At 39.9% G+C, this 17,226-nt stretch overlaps 2 protein-coding genes across 2 annotated transcripts; both read right to left on the bottom strand.

The window, feature by feature from the left end:
• Window positions 1-449: 449 nt before the first annotated feature.
• LOC128891788 (dynein axonemal assembly factor 1 homolog) lies at window positions 450-13,018 on the bottom strand. The gene is made up of 8 exons (XM_054151589.1): window positions 12,913-13,018; window positions 12,598-12,683; window positions 11,883-12,004; window positions 11,554-11,754; window positions 10,954-11,200; window positions 9,038-10,693; window positions 8,209-8,717; window positions 450-8,002 (listed from the first exon to the last, which is right to left on the bottom strand). Exons 1-8 carry the CDS (start codon window positions 12,990-12,992, stop codon window positions 7,730-7,732), a joined length of 3,174 nt encoding a protein of 1,057 aa, XP_054007564.1. The 5' UTR covers window positions 12,993-13,018; the 3' UTR covers window positions 450-7,729.
• Window positions 13,019-13,257: 239 nt separating this feature from the next.
• On the bottom strand, window positions 13,258-16,668 carry LOC128892455 (uncharacterized). Its single transcript, XM_054152897.1, has 5 exons — window positions 16,382-16,668; window positions 14,268-16,003; window positions 14,075-14,166; window positions 13,557-13,778; window positions 13,258-13,490 (listed from the first exon to the last, which is right to left on the bottom strand). The coding sequence occupies exons 1-5, from the start codon at window positions 16,484-16,486 to the stop codon at window positions 13,258-13,260; spliced, it is 2,388 nt and encodes a 795-aa protein (XP_054008872.1). The 5' UTR covers window positions 16,487-16,668.
• Window positions 16,669-17,226: the final 558 nt, after the last annotated feature.

Raw genomic sequence — 17,226 nt, 5'->3', positions numbered from 1 at the left:
CTCTCTCTCTCTCTCTCTCTCTCTCTCTCTCTCTCTCTCTCTCTCTCACCCTCGTGTTCGTTTCTTCTTTTCAGTCTTTAGCTTCTCTCCCTAGAAATGTTATTATTTTTTTGTTCGCCGACTCTTTCGTACGATCGTGTTTTTACTTATACGCCGTCAACTTTCCTCGTTCATCTGTCTTTACTTCCTCATCATCCCTCCTTCACCTATTCTGTCCCTCTTTCTGTCGAAACAAAAAAATAGGTGTTTAAACTGTGTATGCATTTAAAGTAATAATATTAATGATAATGTTTAATATTAATATTAATGATGATTGTAATTTATAATTATTAATATTTAATATATAAGTATCTAAGTAAATAACGATGGATCCACTTGTTCAGTACCGTAGGATTATGGCCCAATCGCTCTTCGGTGGTCACGCTGCCTCGCTATCTTGTTTGTTACTATCTTCTTGACGGTGTTGCTCTTTTCTTCTATAATTTATCATTTCATACTAGTATTTGATATTCGTTTTCACGTTGTGAACATTTTATTTACGATGATCGTTCATCACGCTCCTGAGTAACTTCGAGTAGGTTCTTTCTAGTATACCAGTTGTTGATCCTCTTGTCGACCATTGTTGAGAAAAGACTTAACCAAATCTTTGACTAAGAGAAAGCGTGGCTTCCGAAACGCGACTAGCAACAATTGTTTTCCTAACAGAACAAGTACGTGATCTGACTAAGAACCGTTAAGAAGAGAACCAAGAAATCTCTGACGAGATTCTAAAGATGTTAACTCTACTACGCGTTACATGATGAAGAGAAAACTTCACTTTCTTGAACGGTAACGTTTATAATCGGTTTTTTGATATAACTCTTTTCGACTAATCTCGCTTGTATCACACGCCTCCATATCTTCTAGCGACCAATTAGGCAAAAGAAATCTTTTTCTTTGCGCCAACAAGAAAAGGAGAGTCTTCTTCCTTCGATTTCGCAATGATACATTTGGCCCAAGATTCGAAACGAGACTAAATAGTATACGGCGTATAGTCATTCAAACTACGGATCATTGAGACAATGTTCCGAGACGAAGGAAGAAGGATATTTTGGGGGAAAGAATGGAAACAGAAGATTTGTGCTTTTTGTATTTCGCGATTCCGTGGCCTCTCGGAGGAGGCTTCTCGTTTTTATATTTCGAAGCCTCGAGCTACCGAAGCAATATGGTTTCTTATTCTTTATACGAATACAAAAAAAAAATATATATATATACATATACTGTCGACGAATAGCATGCAAAATTAACGATTTCTTAAGTCTCTAGTCATAGTAACGGCACACGCAGGAGAAAGCGAAAAGATAAAAAACAGGAAAGAGAGACAAAAGTTTGCGAGCAGAACACTTTGTGATTCTTTGAAGTTATTTTTTTTTTTTTTTTTTTTTTTTATATTGTTTTCATTTTCTCCGAAATAGTTTACTCATCCTCGAACAAGGATGGGAGAGCTGTTTTGTTTTTAACCATTTGATTTGCCGAGTGCATGGGAACACGTTTATTATTGAATCGATTGCGACGCATCAGCGACCGTCAGAAACATCGGCGAGAAAGCAAGTGAACGAATCGGCCTTTTTTTTTTTTTTTTTTTTTTTCTTGAACGTCGTAAGAGCATAAGGTGAATAAAAGTACTTGGAAAAATAAAACGTGGCGTTTTGGTTATTTTTTTACCGCTGCTCGGCTTTCGTTGTCATCCCGATGTCTTCTTAAACGATACACTCGTCCAAAATACAATCTCCCAGCTTTTTCGGTTTACCGTTCGCGTTGATTTCCGTTAAAAATCGATCGGGGAGAGATCGAGGAAGTTCTCTTGGGTCCTATTTCAACGTGAGAAATTGTTCGACGAGCTGGCGTGAAACGAGAAACGTAAGGAATAAAAAGGAAAAGAGGCGCCGACAAGAGTCATTCTAACTCTTACGATGGACGACGAGAAGCCATCAGGAATACTGCCTCTTTTTGAGTTACCAGCGAATAGAAAGTGCGATACACATTATATACATGTAGTACTTGTGGCGTACAACATAAAAAGAACATATTTACGACGCGTAACCTGCTGTTGAACTGGACCGTCAGGACGTGTCGGAATCGCACGAAGGAAGATGAAAATCGTAACGGGAACGACGAGAAGAGGATTATTCAAGAAGGATGAAAATCCATGTGTACACCCGAAAAAAAACAACAACAGACAACCGAGAGAGACTTACGTCTTCACTGTTAAATGATAGATAGTTACAAGAATTTCATCACTTTTTTATATATAAAAGTATATATATATATATGTATATGTATGTATATATACATACATGCATATAATGATAATAACAACAATAATAATGATAAATTATTATTATCGACGGTTAGACTAGCTCATTCGGTATCATCCTTCGCGGTCGTTGCTTTCACAGGGCGCGAAGAATGCCAATTCCCGTGTTTTTACTGTCCTCGTGAATGTAGAACTTGTAGTCCATGTTATCCTCCAGGAAAGCGTAGATTTATCATGGACACAGCGATCCTTGGTCCTTGGTCGCGGCACGTTTCGAGCCTCGTGGGTGCCCCTATCATCGTCATCGTCACTTCATGGGATACACCCTGGGAGAAAATCGTTTTCATGGATTCGAAGAAAATTTGGAACGAAGAGAAGAAGATCACTCTTGGGAGCAACGAAGGCATAACGCGCTGCGAACTCCAAGGAAAACTAAGAGATCCGAGATCTTACATTAGGATGTTGAAGGGGAAGAGTAATACGGTCTCGAAACGATCCTTCGGAGGTCAACACATCCCGGAGGTCATTCGCGCTTTTAAGGGATTATTATACTGGTGGACATTTCGAAAGAAGGCTAAATTTTATGAATTTTTCTTTTTTTATTAAATTTTTTTGCTACTGAAAAGTACAATTTATGGTGATGTTAAAAAAGAATATTGATAATAATGTATTGAAAATAACTAGGGGACAGTCATCCAAGGTCTGCAAGGTAGCCTACATATCGAAAAAAGAGATCAAATTTGTAAAGCACATTAGTCTAGTTGGTGTGTGATAATCGAATATTTTTAAATTCCCCTCAACGTCTTTCTTTTTTAAATCAGAGATATTTAAAAAGAGTTAAATGTTAACTTCTGTGAACATCAATTATTATCAACACTGAGATAGTTTACAAATGTATATGATTTCTTTTTTTTTTTTTTCTATTATATCTTGAGGTATCTTGGCTGAAGCTTAATTACGTTTCTTAAATTGTTTATGTACTTTCCACCAACCCAAAATGGCTAATTCAGCTAACATAATTTATAAAATCCACCCTTCTTTCAAAGCGTTCGAATAATCTCTTAATTAGCTAATCAAGTTAGAGAAAAACGCACGGCGCAGCATGTTTGCCCCGAAATCGCAATTAAGGATATTGCCCAATGAATGTTTCTCCGTACACTTAGGTATCGCTGTAGCTGTATCTGTATATCGCCACGTGTGTTTTCGTTTTTTCTGTTTTTTTTTTTTTTTTTTTTTCTTCAGAGAAATCGTGCGTAGATTTCCATGAGACAAGAACACGAACCGAATTCACGATTCGGTGAACACAAAGAAAGAGATCGTTGTCACAATTTAACGCTGGTTTTCGATCGATTTCGAAATTTGAAAACGACCGAAGAAATGCATCGATGGGCCAACACACGCGTCGCGCATCCTATTTAGTCAGATCCGTTTCTATCGATACTGTTGCGAATAGTCTTACATTGTTTATCTTTAAGATTTTAACACTGTTTACAAGATAACGTTTTTTCATAATAACCGTTCTCGTACATCTTTTGTAGACACTCAAACGGCGAGTACACCTTTGTGTGATGATTTCGTTCGTGATCCTCGCAAGAAGAACGGCGCTTTGGCTTCGGTTTTCGTAAAAAATATTAGGGCCTGGTTCACGAAAGAAAGAAAGACTCATGCGAGGGGAATGCCAAAGAGACGGGAAATTCGGGGGAATTCTACACGGTGTTCAAATAAGCGGAATAATGTTGCAGGCATTTTTCAACGAATTCGCGCGCGAACGTACGATGATTTTTTAATTCGATGCGGATTTCGCGAATTGGTTGCTTCGCACAATGAGAACGACTTTTGAAATTTTCGTTTCTCTCGTAACGTTCCAACGATGTTCGTAACATCGTACGAGAGAAATCTCTTTTCGAGAATTAGATTTTTATCCGTAGGTTCTCCACGTTCGAGGAGACTTTTCAACGCGTCGCGAGTCGTACACATAGCACGGCGTACATTTTATTTTTCCCGCCATGCACGATCGAATTTGCAATCACGCCGACGATTTCGTGAAATCATCAACGATCACCACGAGTTTCTGTTATTTTCTAAATTAAAATTTCTTTCTGATAACGTCAATTGCGACTCGGCATCGAAATTTCCATATCGCAGTGTTCTTTCGGTATTCACGACTCATTGAACTTTATCGACGTCCTTTGGAATTTATTTTTCATTTGAAGACATCTCCAATCGGACAGCACGCCGTAACATATCTTTGAGAAGCATTTTTATTGCATTATACACCTAAATGACGCAGTCGTTAAAATTGTTAACTGAATCAAGGACAACCTTTTCTTTTATATCCATATTTCTGAATGAATCGTTCTTTAAAATCTCTTTTACATTACATTTTCATTATCTTATATTTCGTTGAACCTTGCGCACGCGGCGACGCGAGAACACCAACGCACGATGACAATCCTCCTTTAAAAATAAAAAAAAAAAAAACAAATAAATAAATGAAAAAAAACGTAACGATGGTAGTACAAAGACGAGCAACTTTCACGGGGACCGTGAGAGGCTGGTTGCACTTGACCGGAAGAAAAGTGCACGAATCGCTTGGATTATCTTTGCACAATAAAGGCGGACCGACGCTCGAAGGCTCGTCTAAAAATAGGGATCAAGAGTACGCGAAGAATCAACGGAGAACGACGTTATTTTTCACGGACTAGAATAAAAAAAAGACTGACAAGCGCTCGAACGATGGGTGTTGATCATTTTCGCAAGATGTTTCCAACGAGGTTTTTCCGTTCGTTTTACCTACGACATGATTGCAAATTCGACGAATTCTCGCGTTTATCGGCGTACGCAGGTCCATCGCACACTCACAGTTCCGTTCATCGCGCTGTTCGATTTTAATCGCCTCTTTTCTCCATTAGACCAGTCTCCAGAGCCAGGAAATTGTCTTGGAAACTATTAGAAGTGAACGTTTTGAGGTGTTAATGGGTGTATTTTAATGTGAATGTAATTTATTTCGTTAATCTCTTGATTGAAAAGTGTGGGGAATCTTGATTGAGAATTTAAATTGATTGCGAGAAAGCTGATGTATTTCATTTAGCAGAAACGATCTCTGAGGTAAATATTAAGTAAAATTGTCGAAGCGGGTACATTTATTCGGTTGTTGTGCCATAAGTTCTGAACTATGCAGAATTTTGCAGAAGTGGGTCTCTGCAGAACTCTCTACGATCAACTGGAGAGATATAGATAAAATTGACTAATACTTTCGACTACTTAAACTAGGGAAATAATTTTGTTTAAATTTGTTAGAAAAAACCAAGTTTTTGAAGTACATCGAGTACGTTGAGGTCACAATCTAAATACTCCCGTCGACGCAATAAAATATCCACTTCAAGTTATCGCATTTTTGAAACTTCCGAGGATTGGTCTACGCCGCGATATCGCTGTCGCACTTCTGGATCGCGAAAAGAAGTCGAAAACTTCTCCTCGTGAGGGTGACGAGACAGAATTCAGAGCGGCGAGCTTTCCAAAACTTTTTCAGCGAGTCGAAGAAACTCTTTAATACTACAAGCATAGGCGTTAAGGTACTCTGTCTGTAACGTAACGTGTAAGAGCTGTCATGCATCACATAATTAATTAACTGCGACAGAAGCAACGGCAACCAACACTGTTACAATACGATAATAAGCGAACATAAGCCCAAAGAGACGTATACATGGCGTGACCAGGAAATTTCGATCGACGATCAAAAGTTGTGACTAGGGTTGTCAACTGTGTATTATCAAATACAGTGTATTTCCATCTCTACTACGCATACTTTAAGGTGTACTACTGTGTTTAGACAACTGTGGTTAGAATTTGTGATTTTTTTTTATCTTTTAGGAATAGTAAAAGTGTTAGATGATAGTATGGTGTCTTGTAAAGAAATTAATATTCGACCATTCGCTAGCTGCTATTGTAAATTATTCGTATATGAGTGCGATTAATTGTCGTAAATATGTCAGGAATGGTTTACCGAAAATTACCTATTAAATGCCCCAATCATATTACCTTATCCACGAGAGATTATGCTATCATATTCTACTTTTATTATTTCTACAAAATGAAAAGCACCACATTCTTACCAGAATTGATTCCGATAGTTTCCAAACGCAAACGAAAAAAGATTATTCCTTAAAAAAAAAAAAAGGATGACAACCGCAGTAGTAACAATCCCAAAACTTGATTCGATCATACTATCACCGTTCGTTTCTAATCGTCGATCGAGATTTCTTCGGGCACGGTCCAGAAAATAACTTACAATTAGGGAGCAACCGAATGCGTGCGTGTGTGAAAGTGAAAATGTTGTACGTAAACGAAGAATTCTGCGATTGAGTGTGCGCGTTCGATTAATGTCAGGCAACGTGAGAAATAGAGCGTGTGAGTGAGAGAAAGAGTGGGAGACTGGACATTTATAAATCTATTATTGTAATAATTATAGAGACAGTGGAGCATAATGTATCTGTACGTTTCTTTACTTCCTGCGATGAGCCAGAGAGCGGTAACGTAGTTCTTAAGAAGCACACGCGAAAAATAAAAAAAGAAATAAACGTGTGAGTTACATTAGGAAGTATAAAACGAGTGAAACGAACAGGAAAGGGAAATGGTCGAACGGAAAACTCGATTAACGACCGCTGATAGGAGGAAATAAAGAGCTGAGGAGAACGGTTCGACGCGAGATGCGACGGAAAGAAAATTTCGTTCGGAGATATCATCCTATATAAACGTATAAAGTATCATGAGCTTTTTGCCAAGCTTTTACGAGGACGCGGACGTGTTCGAGCAGAATTCCCTCCGGTGTCCTCGGGAACGACGAAAAACGTAAAAAAACGTCGGATACTATTGTTTAGTTTGCAAGCAACGGATCGTCATTACACATAATTATGAATTAATTATTCTTACTATTAATTACAGTTCGCCAGATCACCGCCATCATCGTTATTATTATTATATAATTGATGTGAGTGTGGACAAAAAGAAAAAATAAAGTGTACGTAGTAGAAGCTCCATCTACTTTGCCATCCGTCGTTTCGACGTTTTCGTTCTGTTTCTATTCGATTTCATCCGTATTAAGCATTTCGTGACCGTAGTAAAGTTTTGCCAAGAACAAATGTTTGTGTGGTCGATAATGTTTCATTCGAATACAGACCGAGTTTCCTATTTGTTTCTTCCACGCCTAACAATTTCGAACGTAACATTTTTATTTCAATACATAAAAGAAAAGTTTGCTTCGACTTAACTTACAGAATCTAAGATAATTATCAACGTGAAATCATTTCTTACAACATACAAAATCGGTTGTTCTCGGAAATTTTGCTTTTTTCCCATAATTTCAACGTACACGTGTTAGTTTCTATGTTTCAATGTTTCTTGACGATTTCGTACCGCATTCTCAAGTTCCCATCAGTTTTCTTCAACGACCTGCATCTCCAAGCTTTTCCTTGCTTTTCCGACACTCGCGTCTGGAATTTCCTTTTCCTGGGCATCGTCATCGCCGTTCACAGACACTTCCGTCGCCTCCTCTGTCTCTGTACTCCCAGTCTCCGAAACTTTTTTAGTTTTTGCGCCCGATTCGTTATTTTCACTGGCGCACTGCGTGTGATCGGTGACATCCTGGGTCCCATATGCAGAGTCTTCTAAAAGATTCATAAAGAACTTCCTACTGTCGTCGAATTGCTGAAAACAATAATAAATGTTAAGACCTTCGATAAAATTGGTAACCTGGTAAGCATAATCAACGAGCCACGCTCTTTAATTAGATTTCTTTCTCAAGAATGAAACTGTTACCACTTTCATCGTTACTTTAATTGACGGCGTACATGATAGCAACCCTCAATGTATTAAAACACAAAAATGGAACAATAGAAATTCGAATTACTAACGCGTTGCTGATTGCAGCTGTCGAATGGTTGCTGAAGAAGGAATTTCCTCACGGCCATGATGTCCCTGGATATTTTCATTAACCTTTCAGCCGACGTTTTGGCCTTCACCACCCACTGTTCGCTTTTTGGGGCATTTATGCTCTTCAGTATTCTATCTTTCAATCCCGCGTCCATTGTAGGATCTTCAAGGTTAACAGGTGGTTCTTCAGATTCTCCGAGTGCGTCCACGTTTGTCGGATTCGTTGAAATCACCTCGATCAATGGCTTTGTTTGTTTGTTTTCCGACTGTTTGGTCTCCCCTGGCGATAGAGCGTCGCGTTTCTTTTCTTCGGGGTCTATTCTGTTGTTCTTCGTGAAATCTGGCTCGATCAGGAGCTTCCTTTCACCCTTTAGGCGATCAAAATACTGACAGAACTCTTGATAGAAATCCAAACTGTTTTTCATTATCGACGGACCTTGTTTTTCAGCAGTTTCAGACTGTTTCAGGAGCTCCGCGATGGATCGAATGTCTGAAATATAATTGTAGTCCATGTATACGAAAATTTTAACGCGAAAGACTATAGCGTGGTATTGTAACTGCAGTAATTTTTTCAGTGTTGAAACTGTTCAGTGTTATCTAGATACCAAAAGTACCAATTTCCATTCAAAAAAATATACGTATGGAGCCCCTCTTTTCCCCCTCTAACAGTCACCTCAACAAATTTTATTTTCCGCTAAAAAAATTAGACCCTTTGTTAAACCGTAGTAAAAATGAAGTCGATATCTTCGTTAGTTTCCGAAACAATTTGTAATACTTTATCGCGTAAAATATTAATAACATTATATTTACCATTGCTGTTTCGAACGGATTCATCTTCTCGAGATTGTCCGTTGGTTGAGACAGCTTTCGCAGAATTTTCCAAGATTCTAGGAGAAGAAAAGTTTGACGAAATCAAACTACTAGTTGTACAAGTAAAAAAATCCATTTGATCGCATTTCGAGGATTTCGTATTCGTCTCGATATCCTTGTTCATTATCAAGCTTTCTATGCAGCTATCGATCAACGGTGATTCCTCCTTGCTAAACTTCCAAGCCTCTCTCGTTCGATGCCGTTCACGACTGTCGGATGCGACACCGTCATTTTTCTGAACGCTCGACCCAACTTCAGCGTCATTTTCGATTAGATGCGACTTTTTGCTTACTACTATGTCCATGCACTCGTAATCTCGCCCTCTTTTACACGATTTGGAAGGCTGACGCGACTTGTCCGCGTACAACGAAGTTATCAGCGTGCTTAAAGCCTGAACATCAGAGCTCTGATCCTCTTTTTCCTTCTTTGGAACCTTTCCATCACTTTCAACAGTTTTCTTTTCTTCTGTCGCACCTACGATTGTGTCTATAGATTCTGATTTCTGATTGATATTCCGTGGTTGCACGTTGACTTTCGTGCATTTTTCGTAACAATCGATTACTGTTATTACAGATTCGTTATCCGATTCACCATCTTCAGAATCCACTTTCACAGTTTCAATTTGTACAGGTCCCTCCCGAACTGCATCGAGACACTTTTTTGATTGTAAATTGTTAGCATTAGAATGAATCGCGTCTGCCGAAACGCATCTTCTTATAGTATTACTCGAATCTTGCGGAACTTCTTCGTCAGTCTCTTCCGTTTCTGCGATGGGCAACAATTCGTGGGAGCTGCGCGATATCGGCGTTCTCTCGAATTTCACGTTTCTCGGATTGTTATGCTCCAGCTCGTTAAACAAAGAATGAAACACTCCTGTGGCTACTTCTTTGTTTTCTTCTCTTTTAGGCGATCTACACGATATGGAATCGTCTTCGTTTTCCGGGTAAGTTTTTACATCTTGCAAAAGAAGCTTGGAACATGTCTTTAAATTCAGCAAATCGTAAACTCCTTGGAAGGACGAAGTTTCCCTCTTCTCTTCAGCATCTTCATTTCGCGAGGTTCGTTCGTTCGAGTTTGTTTTTGGAACGTCTTTGATGTCCACGGTAACCTTTTCCATTTTCTTCATCGCTTCTTCGTCCCTTTTCTTCATAATTTCTACAATCTTCAGCTTTCTCTCCTTCGCATTCCACCATTTAAGATCGTCGTTTCCTTTCGTCGAGGAAACTTGTAACGTCGACATCGTGGATTGTTTCTCTTCTTGTTTCTCGTTCTCATCAGGTACAGATGCAGGATTCCCATGATCTTTCTTGCCCCAGAACCCTTCGACGTCGCCATTTTTGAAGCAGATTTTATTCTCCTCGACAAACTTTTCCATTCCGACACAGAATTCCTTCATGTCCTTTCGAATGCTGGTCAGCTGACTACTTAAAGGACATCTATCGTCTCTTCTCCGATAATCGTCTAATATGTCCTTGCTTGGGGGTTGCTTCTCCAAGTTCTCCGTAACTTTGCTTATCTTTTTTTCCTCGTTGATTTCGGAGTCCAGAATATTGCAGGAAACGGAGCAATTTTCGTAAAGAGTCGTTCGATCATTAACTAAAATGAAAAGCTGGTAAGTGCTCGCAATTCCTGCTCGATTACCAAATAAAAACAATAGAAAGGTTTGTGCATCGCACGAAATATTAGCTGCATGAATTAGTATTGTAAATTATGTTTAGGTGGTGCTAGAAAACAATATATTTATGAACATTTTATATGTTGATACGACTGATCGACCGGCATCCAAAGAAACGAATAACAATAGTTGTTGACATAACAGCATTTTTCGTTTCTTTGAGAATTGGTGTGTTATTTACTATCGTCGTTCTTCTTCTGGTCGCTCGTGCAAGATCCAGCCGCAATTTCGGTCTCGTTGGTCGTCCCCAGGACGAGTTTCTCGTAATGGGCCAGTTCTCTTCCCAGAGCATAACCACCTGGTGGATCGTCGGTTGTTCTTCGCTCGTCCAAAATTTTCTTTCGCTGCCACTTCAGGTCGGCGTCGCTTGCCACGTATTCCTTCGATTCCCTTATTTCTTCTATCAGTTTTGGCGGTGACTTCGATGTCTTGGATATAGAAATGGAAGTCAGGACATTTTTACATAACACAAATAGCACAATTATTAAAGGTAAAATGTTGATATATTATATGAAAATAGAGCATAGCACTTCAAAGATGTTAAGATTTTTTAAATCGATGTCTATAGATCCAACTAATTCTTCGACAATTGTCCACGTATTAGAGTATAAAAATAATGGCTAGATCTTGGACACAGGTGAATCGAGCATATTATCGATAGTTGGCATACTTTCTTCTTCGGGTTCTTTCGCGATAGAAATGCGATTAACGTTCTCATGCAGGTGTTGGATGAAAGAAAAGGTTTTAGGGCTACGTCCTCTAGGTTTTCGAAGGGATATACCTCTGTTCTCCAGGGCAACAAAAGCTCGGCACCGATCCGGCTGTAGGCTTTCCTTTCTTCCTCCGCCATTGGCCTCCTTCCGCCACTTTTCTCGGCTCCTTTTTGCCCCGTTCCATCGTTCTCCACCTCTTCGTCCGACGACGAAGACGCAGAGGAGCTGGAGGAGGATGAGACCTCCGACTTTTTCTTCTCCAGGTTGAGCTTGAAGGTTCATCAAACCGGCATGAGGGATTTCACGTGGTGAATGATGAAATAGTCGATGGGGCCGATGGGTGATATTATTCGAAGCACGAATTCTGTATCAGACCTTGACAGGAACTAGTTCTTACCAGTTCATTGCTCGTGCACACAAGCTTGGCTACTTCTTCGTCCTCCTTCGTCTTCTTCTTATCCTCCGCCTCCTTTTCGGACATCGCGACCGGTTTGTACAGCTTCCTTTTGTTTATCAGCGCTTTCGAGGGCGGACGCAGGTCCACGGGTAAACAGAGATAGATCGAACAGATGATAGATTAGGTTGATTTATCATTTATCTAGGACTTGGCGCGATATACACAGTGATTCTAAATGAACGTCACAGAATTTACAGTGGTCACGTCACGAATCGGAAGAAAGAGCTTTGATAAAGGTGGATCCGAAAGCTTGTTGTTTCTAAAATGAAGATTCAAGCTTAAATTTTAACACGTTGATCGCCACGTCACCCATATATGGGCGACAGTGCATTCCACTGAACAACTAAAAATATAAAAATTCATGAATTTCGATAAAGTTACGAAAATAAGTATTACGATAGATGTTTGATTATGTAGTCTTTAATAGTCTGAATAATTCTTACTCGATTAGAATAAGTTAGAGTAAAAGGTTTTGGAGATAAAAAGTATGAAAACTAGTACCTCTAATTAGAACTGATATATTAGAACTGTCTTATTATCAGTGAATTCGAAGTGCGGTGTCTGCGTGTAAGTTGTACGATACTCGTTCGGAACCACCCTGTATACTTCAGGGAGTTAAGATAGAGGATCGTCGAAACTTTCGATTTTTACTCACCTTGCACGCTATCGTTGATTTTCTTCTGGTCCGCCTGGATCCAACGCCTCCTCTCGGCTGCTTCTTCGTCGGGTCCACTGCGCATCCTGTCTTGGTGACATTTTTGTTAATATTAATCATTTCAGTTCCACGTTAGCATCTTATAATTCACGTTTCAATTAAGTAAACTTGAAATTTCAACTAAAGCAATGCGAACATTATTAAATAATCGATTGAATCGTCCTATGGAGCAACATTTAAGTTGTCTGAGTTTAAGTACGAATTAGTGCTGGAAATATTCCTAACTATCGATTATTATAATGAATTGCGATCTACCAGGCTTCAGCACAAGCACGATCCCGCGGTGTGATTGGTCTGTCGTCCAAATAATTTAGGTTCTTGCACTTCAGGATCATTGTCTTTCGATACAGGTGGATTTTCCTCAGGATTGGATTGCCCATCAAGCATAACACGCGCAATCCTTTCATATCGCCCATGATCTACAACTTCATTCGCTCAAACTTTTGTTCGATATACGCAAAACGCTTCTTTAATGACGCTAAACTAAATAATATTATTCTTGGTTGTAACCGATAATAAATATTCGAGAAATCGAAGTTAGCCATCGGTAAAAGCGTGACGCGTCTCGTTACAAAATGTAACGATCGCTTTCGTAAAAGTTTAAATTACATAACTCGGCGTCCCGAGCACCCGAGGCAGCCGTCGAAGTGACGCCAGAGGCACACGATTAAGGAAACATAACGGACTCACATTAACGACTTGGTCGGTGTCTATCCTGTTGTGAGAAATATCCAGTATCGAGAGACTGTCCAGCAATCGGAGGTGCTCGATGTCGGCGGTTTCTTGTAGGTAGTTGTGCGACAGGTTTAGAGTATTCAGGAACTTCAAGCTGTCTGAAAGCAGAGGCACGTCAAGGTCAAGGTCATCAAGGATATACCCGACGGTCGACTCGAATTCACCGAGATTCTCGATCCTCCGTATGGTGTTGTGCGAGAGGTTCAGAGTATCCAGTCTGGTTAGATGCGAGAGGTTCTCGATTTTGTTGATCAGGTTGTTGTGAAGGTACAAGCATCTCAGCTCGGTTTGATTCTCCAAATTGGCGATCTCCTGGATCCCGTTGTTCTCCAGCCATAGACACTTCAGGCCTGTGTACTTCTCCAGGTTCTCGATGAAAGAGAAACCTACAACACGAAGCTTTTCAACTCTTACCCTTTAGAAAAGGTATAAGGGTGTCCAAGTTTTTAACACATTGTACCAACGCACATCTAATAACAAGGACAACCACATAAAAGACAGTTGCTAATAACCAAAGGTTAATGCGACGTTAAATATCCAAGGAAAAACATGGTACCTATGTAATACAATAAGAACGTATCAAAGTTCAAATGTGCCTTTGAATTTTTCTTAAAAATTGCCCCGAACTTTCTGGATAACCCAATAGTAATAATTTATTTTTTGTATCGAAATCTGGACTAACCTTTGTAGTGAAGATAGAGGACGTCGTTCAGGTGCGGGGTCTGATAGAGCTTGTTCACTTTACAGTGTTTACTCAGGAAGGCCTCGGTCATTCTAGAAGCAGACAGTATTTATTTTGCCAAACGTAGAGCTGTTACATCGTGGAAACGTCATTAGATACTTTTCGTCAAACGTCACTGTGCTTTTAATTCTACCTCACGCCGTGTTTCTTCTGGCTAAAATCGTACACTTTCCCTTTGATGTACGTTCTCTCCGGTTCTTTGCACAGATCCCAGAACGAGGAGTCTTCTGTGTCGGCGATTATGTCCTCTACGATGCTACTAACCACTCTTTCCGCTGGTTTCGGAGTATCGGTGTCTTCTAGGATCGATTCATCGACTCTTGCGTCGGATTCCACCTTCTCTTCGGCTATTTCCGAAGAAATCGCCGTGAAAATTCGAGCAACTTCGCTTTTCTCTTTACTTTCCTTTTCTTCCACGGTTGTTCCAGCGTCAAATATTACTTTCTCTTGTCTAGGTTCGTCGGTTTCTCCTTTTTTCGGAATCACTTGCAGACATTCCTGCAACGACTCCGTTCGACGTTGCTCCTCCTCCTCGAGATCTTTCTGCATAGTTTTAACCTTGAAACTCTCAGCAACCTCATCCTTTGTCAAAGGCATTTCAAAGTGGTTGATCTTCCTATTTATTTCGTCCACGCTTTCATCAGATTGACTGTTATCGTCATCGATGGACTTAACATCGGGCGAAAAGCTTTCTTCGAAAATCCTCTGTTCAGCTACGAGTTTCTCCACCTCGCTGAACTCCTCGGAGAGATTCTTCAACGCTTCGTTCTTTCTACTCTCGATCTTTGCCTTTCCTTCCGCGATCTTCTTCAACGTTTCGCGAACTTCTTCTTCCGATCTGGGACAGTTCGGTTCTGTGATCTCTGCCAACCTCTCCAGGTAGTCTTCGGTACAAATTACTTCTACTCGTTTCGTTTCTTCGTGCTTTTCATCTTCATTTAAACAGCTCTCTGTTGTACAATTTTCCTTTTCTTTTGACTTTTGATCTTCTGATGACATTTCTTCCATCTCGCCTACTTCGTGGATAGAAAGCCCTCCCAAGTTCGATTGAGTTAAAGCTGCTTCCAGTACCGGGTCCTTGATGCTCTCCCTGAACTCGATGTAGCTGGAGATGTTTGTGTTGGACGAAGAATAAATTAGTCTCTCCATTTCAACTTCGAAGTCGCTCGAGAAGAGAGTGTGCAATTGTTGGTCTTGTTCGGTGATCTTGAAAATATCTTTAACTACAATCTCATGGGTTTGGTGTCTTTGGTTATCTTCTTCGCCATCCGTCTTTGACAGATTTTCTGTTTCAGGATTGTCTTCACCTGAATCTCCAACTACATCTTCCACGTTTCGATTCCCAAAGCAACGATCCTTTATTGTCTCGTGATAATCTTCATTCTCGACCGCGTCTTCAGGTTGTATACTCAGTATCTTGGTCGTAGAACGTTTCGAGACGATCGAAACATCCTTTTCCGTCGTTTGATCCAAGTCATCCAAGCTTTCACAGACTTGTTCCGTATACTGTTCGTAGCTCAAGTTCTTGCAGTAATTGTCTCTTGTACTCTCATCCTTACTCGAAGTTTCGTTGTCCTCAGCGTCATAGAAGAGCAAAGTGTCGTCTAAATCGCTGTCACTGTCCTTTTCCGCTTTCGTGGAATTGTAGTAAGACAAATTTTCACTGGTGATGTCTAATATCGCGTCGCAGTCCGAATACGACAACCAGCTGGGTTTGTCTTCGTCGTCTGCTTCAGGTATCGATTCACTGGTAGATTCTAAGTGGATAGACGAGCACCGGTCTCTGTGCAACTCTAATTCCATCTTCGTAGAAATCTGGAGCAACGAGGTCGTCAGAATGTCCAAGTCCACCGACGAATCCTTAGGTATCTTCGAAAATCAAGTAAATTATGAATGACATAATTTTGAATTATGTAATTTCGCAAATTTCGCAAGATTTTACAAAAACCGTTTATATTTTTCGCCAACCAGTTATACTTTTATCCATACATCAGGTTGGTGCATATGAAATGTCGATATATACAAATGAAACTTTAACCATACTAAATTTTTTGTAAAACATTTATTTCGGTACAAGAATATTTTGTATTAGTTGTACACTCAAAGGGTAGAAAATGATGATAACTCCTCCTCCAACCCTGAATGCCCCACAATGTGTATTAACCTCATTTCTTAATTTGTATCGTGCCAAAGTAACAACTTATTCAAAAATTGACTAGAGAGACAGATTTTAACCAATGTACTTACCTCTGTTTCAGACAAAGAGACGCTGCTGGCGGACACGTCAAGCCTGCTTTCAGACGAAAGTTTGTTCTCCGCCAAGTTCAACTGGAAGTCACAGTCCCTCTCCATCTTAACGAAAAATATCTATCTACCAAGAATAATTGCGCGACGTGCTTCTGCGGATCCTTAGGTTATCAAAAATACGTGAAAACCTACTTCTCCGTGACCGTTAGTTGAAAACATAAGAAACTCGCCGTGCCAACGTTTGTCTCCCAGGTTTCGTTTGATCGATATTTCCGTAGACGATGAAACTTTATGTTGAGCTCTGCTTAGAAATTAATTTTCTTCTTTCTTTACCATTTATATGGACATTTTTAGTTTTCTAGTATTTAAATATGTTTCAAATCTTTTCAGTGTCAACATTTTTCGAGTTTTTTTTTCAGGAACTTTTCCAGAAGAAACTTGGCGTTTCCAACAATTAATACAGAGGGACACAGAAGTAGCGCTGCATTGTCTGCAGGCTTCAGATTACTGGTATTTCTTTTCGAATACACATATATAACTAGGATCAGAAAGTACGAAGCAGAGACAACTATTTCGACTAATTAACTATACAAAACGTATCCTACTCCGTTTTCGCGAGAACGGGGAGCATAAACGACGTCTCGAGGGCCAAGTCGCCTCCACGGATATGAGAAACACCTGATTGCCAAGGGGTTAGACTTTGTTATTTTGTTTATAGGGTATCTTGACTCGTATCTATTCCTCGGGCACCTCGCTTTGTTTTCATTGCGTCTGGGTGCCCCCCGATGGCATTTGTTTTTCCACTCGGTTTCAGCCCGAGCCGACGATGATGTTCGTGAATGAAT

This window comes from Hylaeus anthracinus, unplaced genomic scaffold (genome assembly GCF_026225885.1).
Source record: "Hylaeus anthracinus isolate JK02 unplaced genomic scaffold, UHH_iyHylAnth1.0_haploid 12002, whole genome shotgun sequence".
NCBI classification, from domain to species: domain Eukaryota; kingdom Metazoa; phylum Arthropoda; class Insecta; order Hymenoptera; family Colletidae; genus Hylaeus; species Hylaeus anthracinus.
Note: the sequence above shows the minus strand (reverse complement) of the source record. Positions and strands in the feature narration are given on the sequence as shown.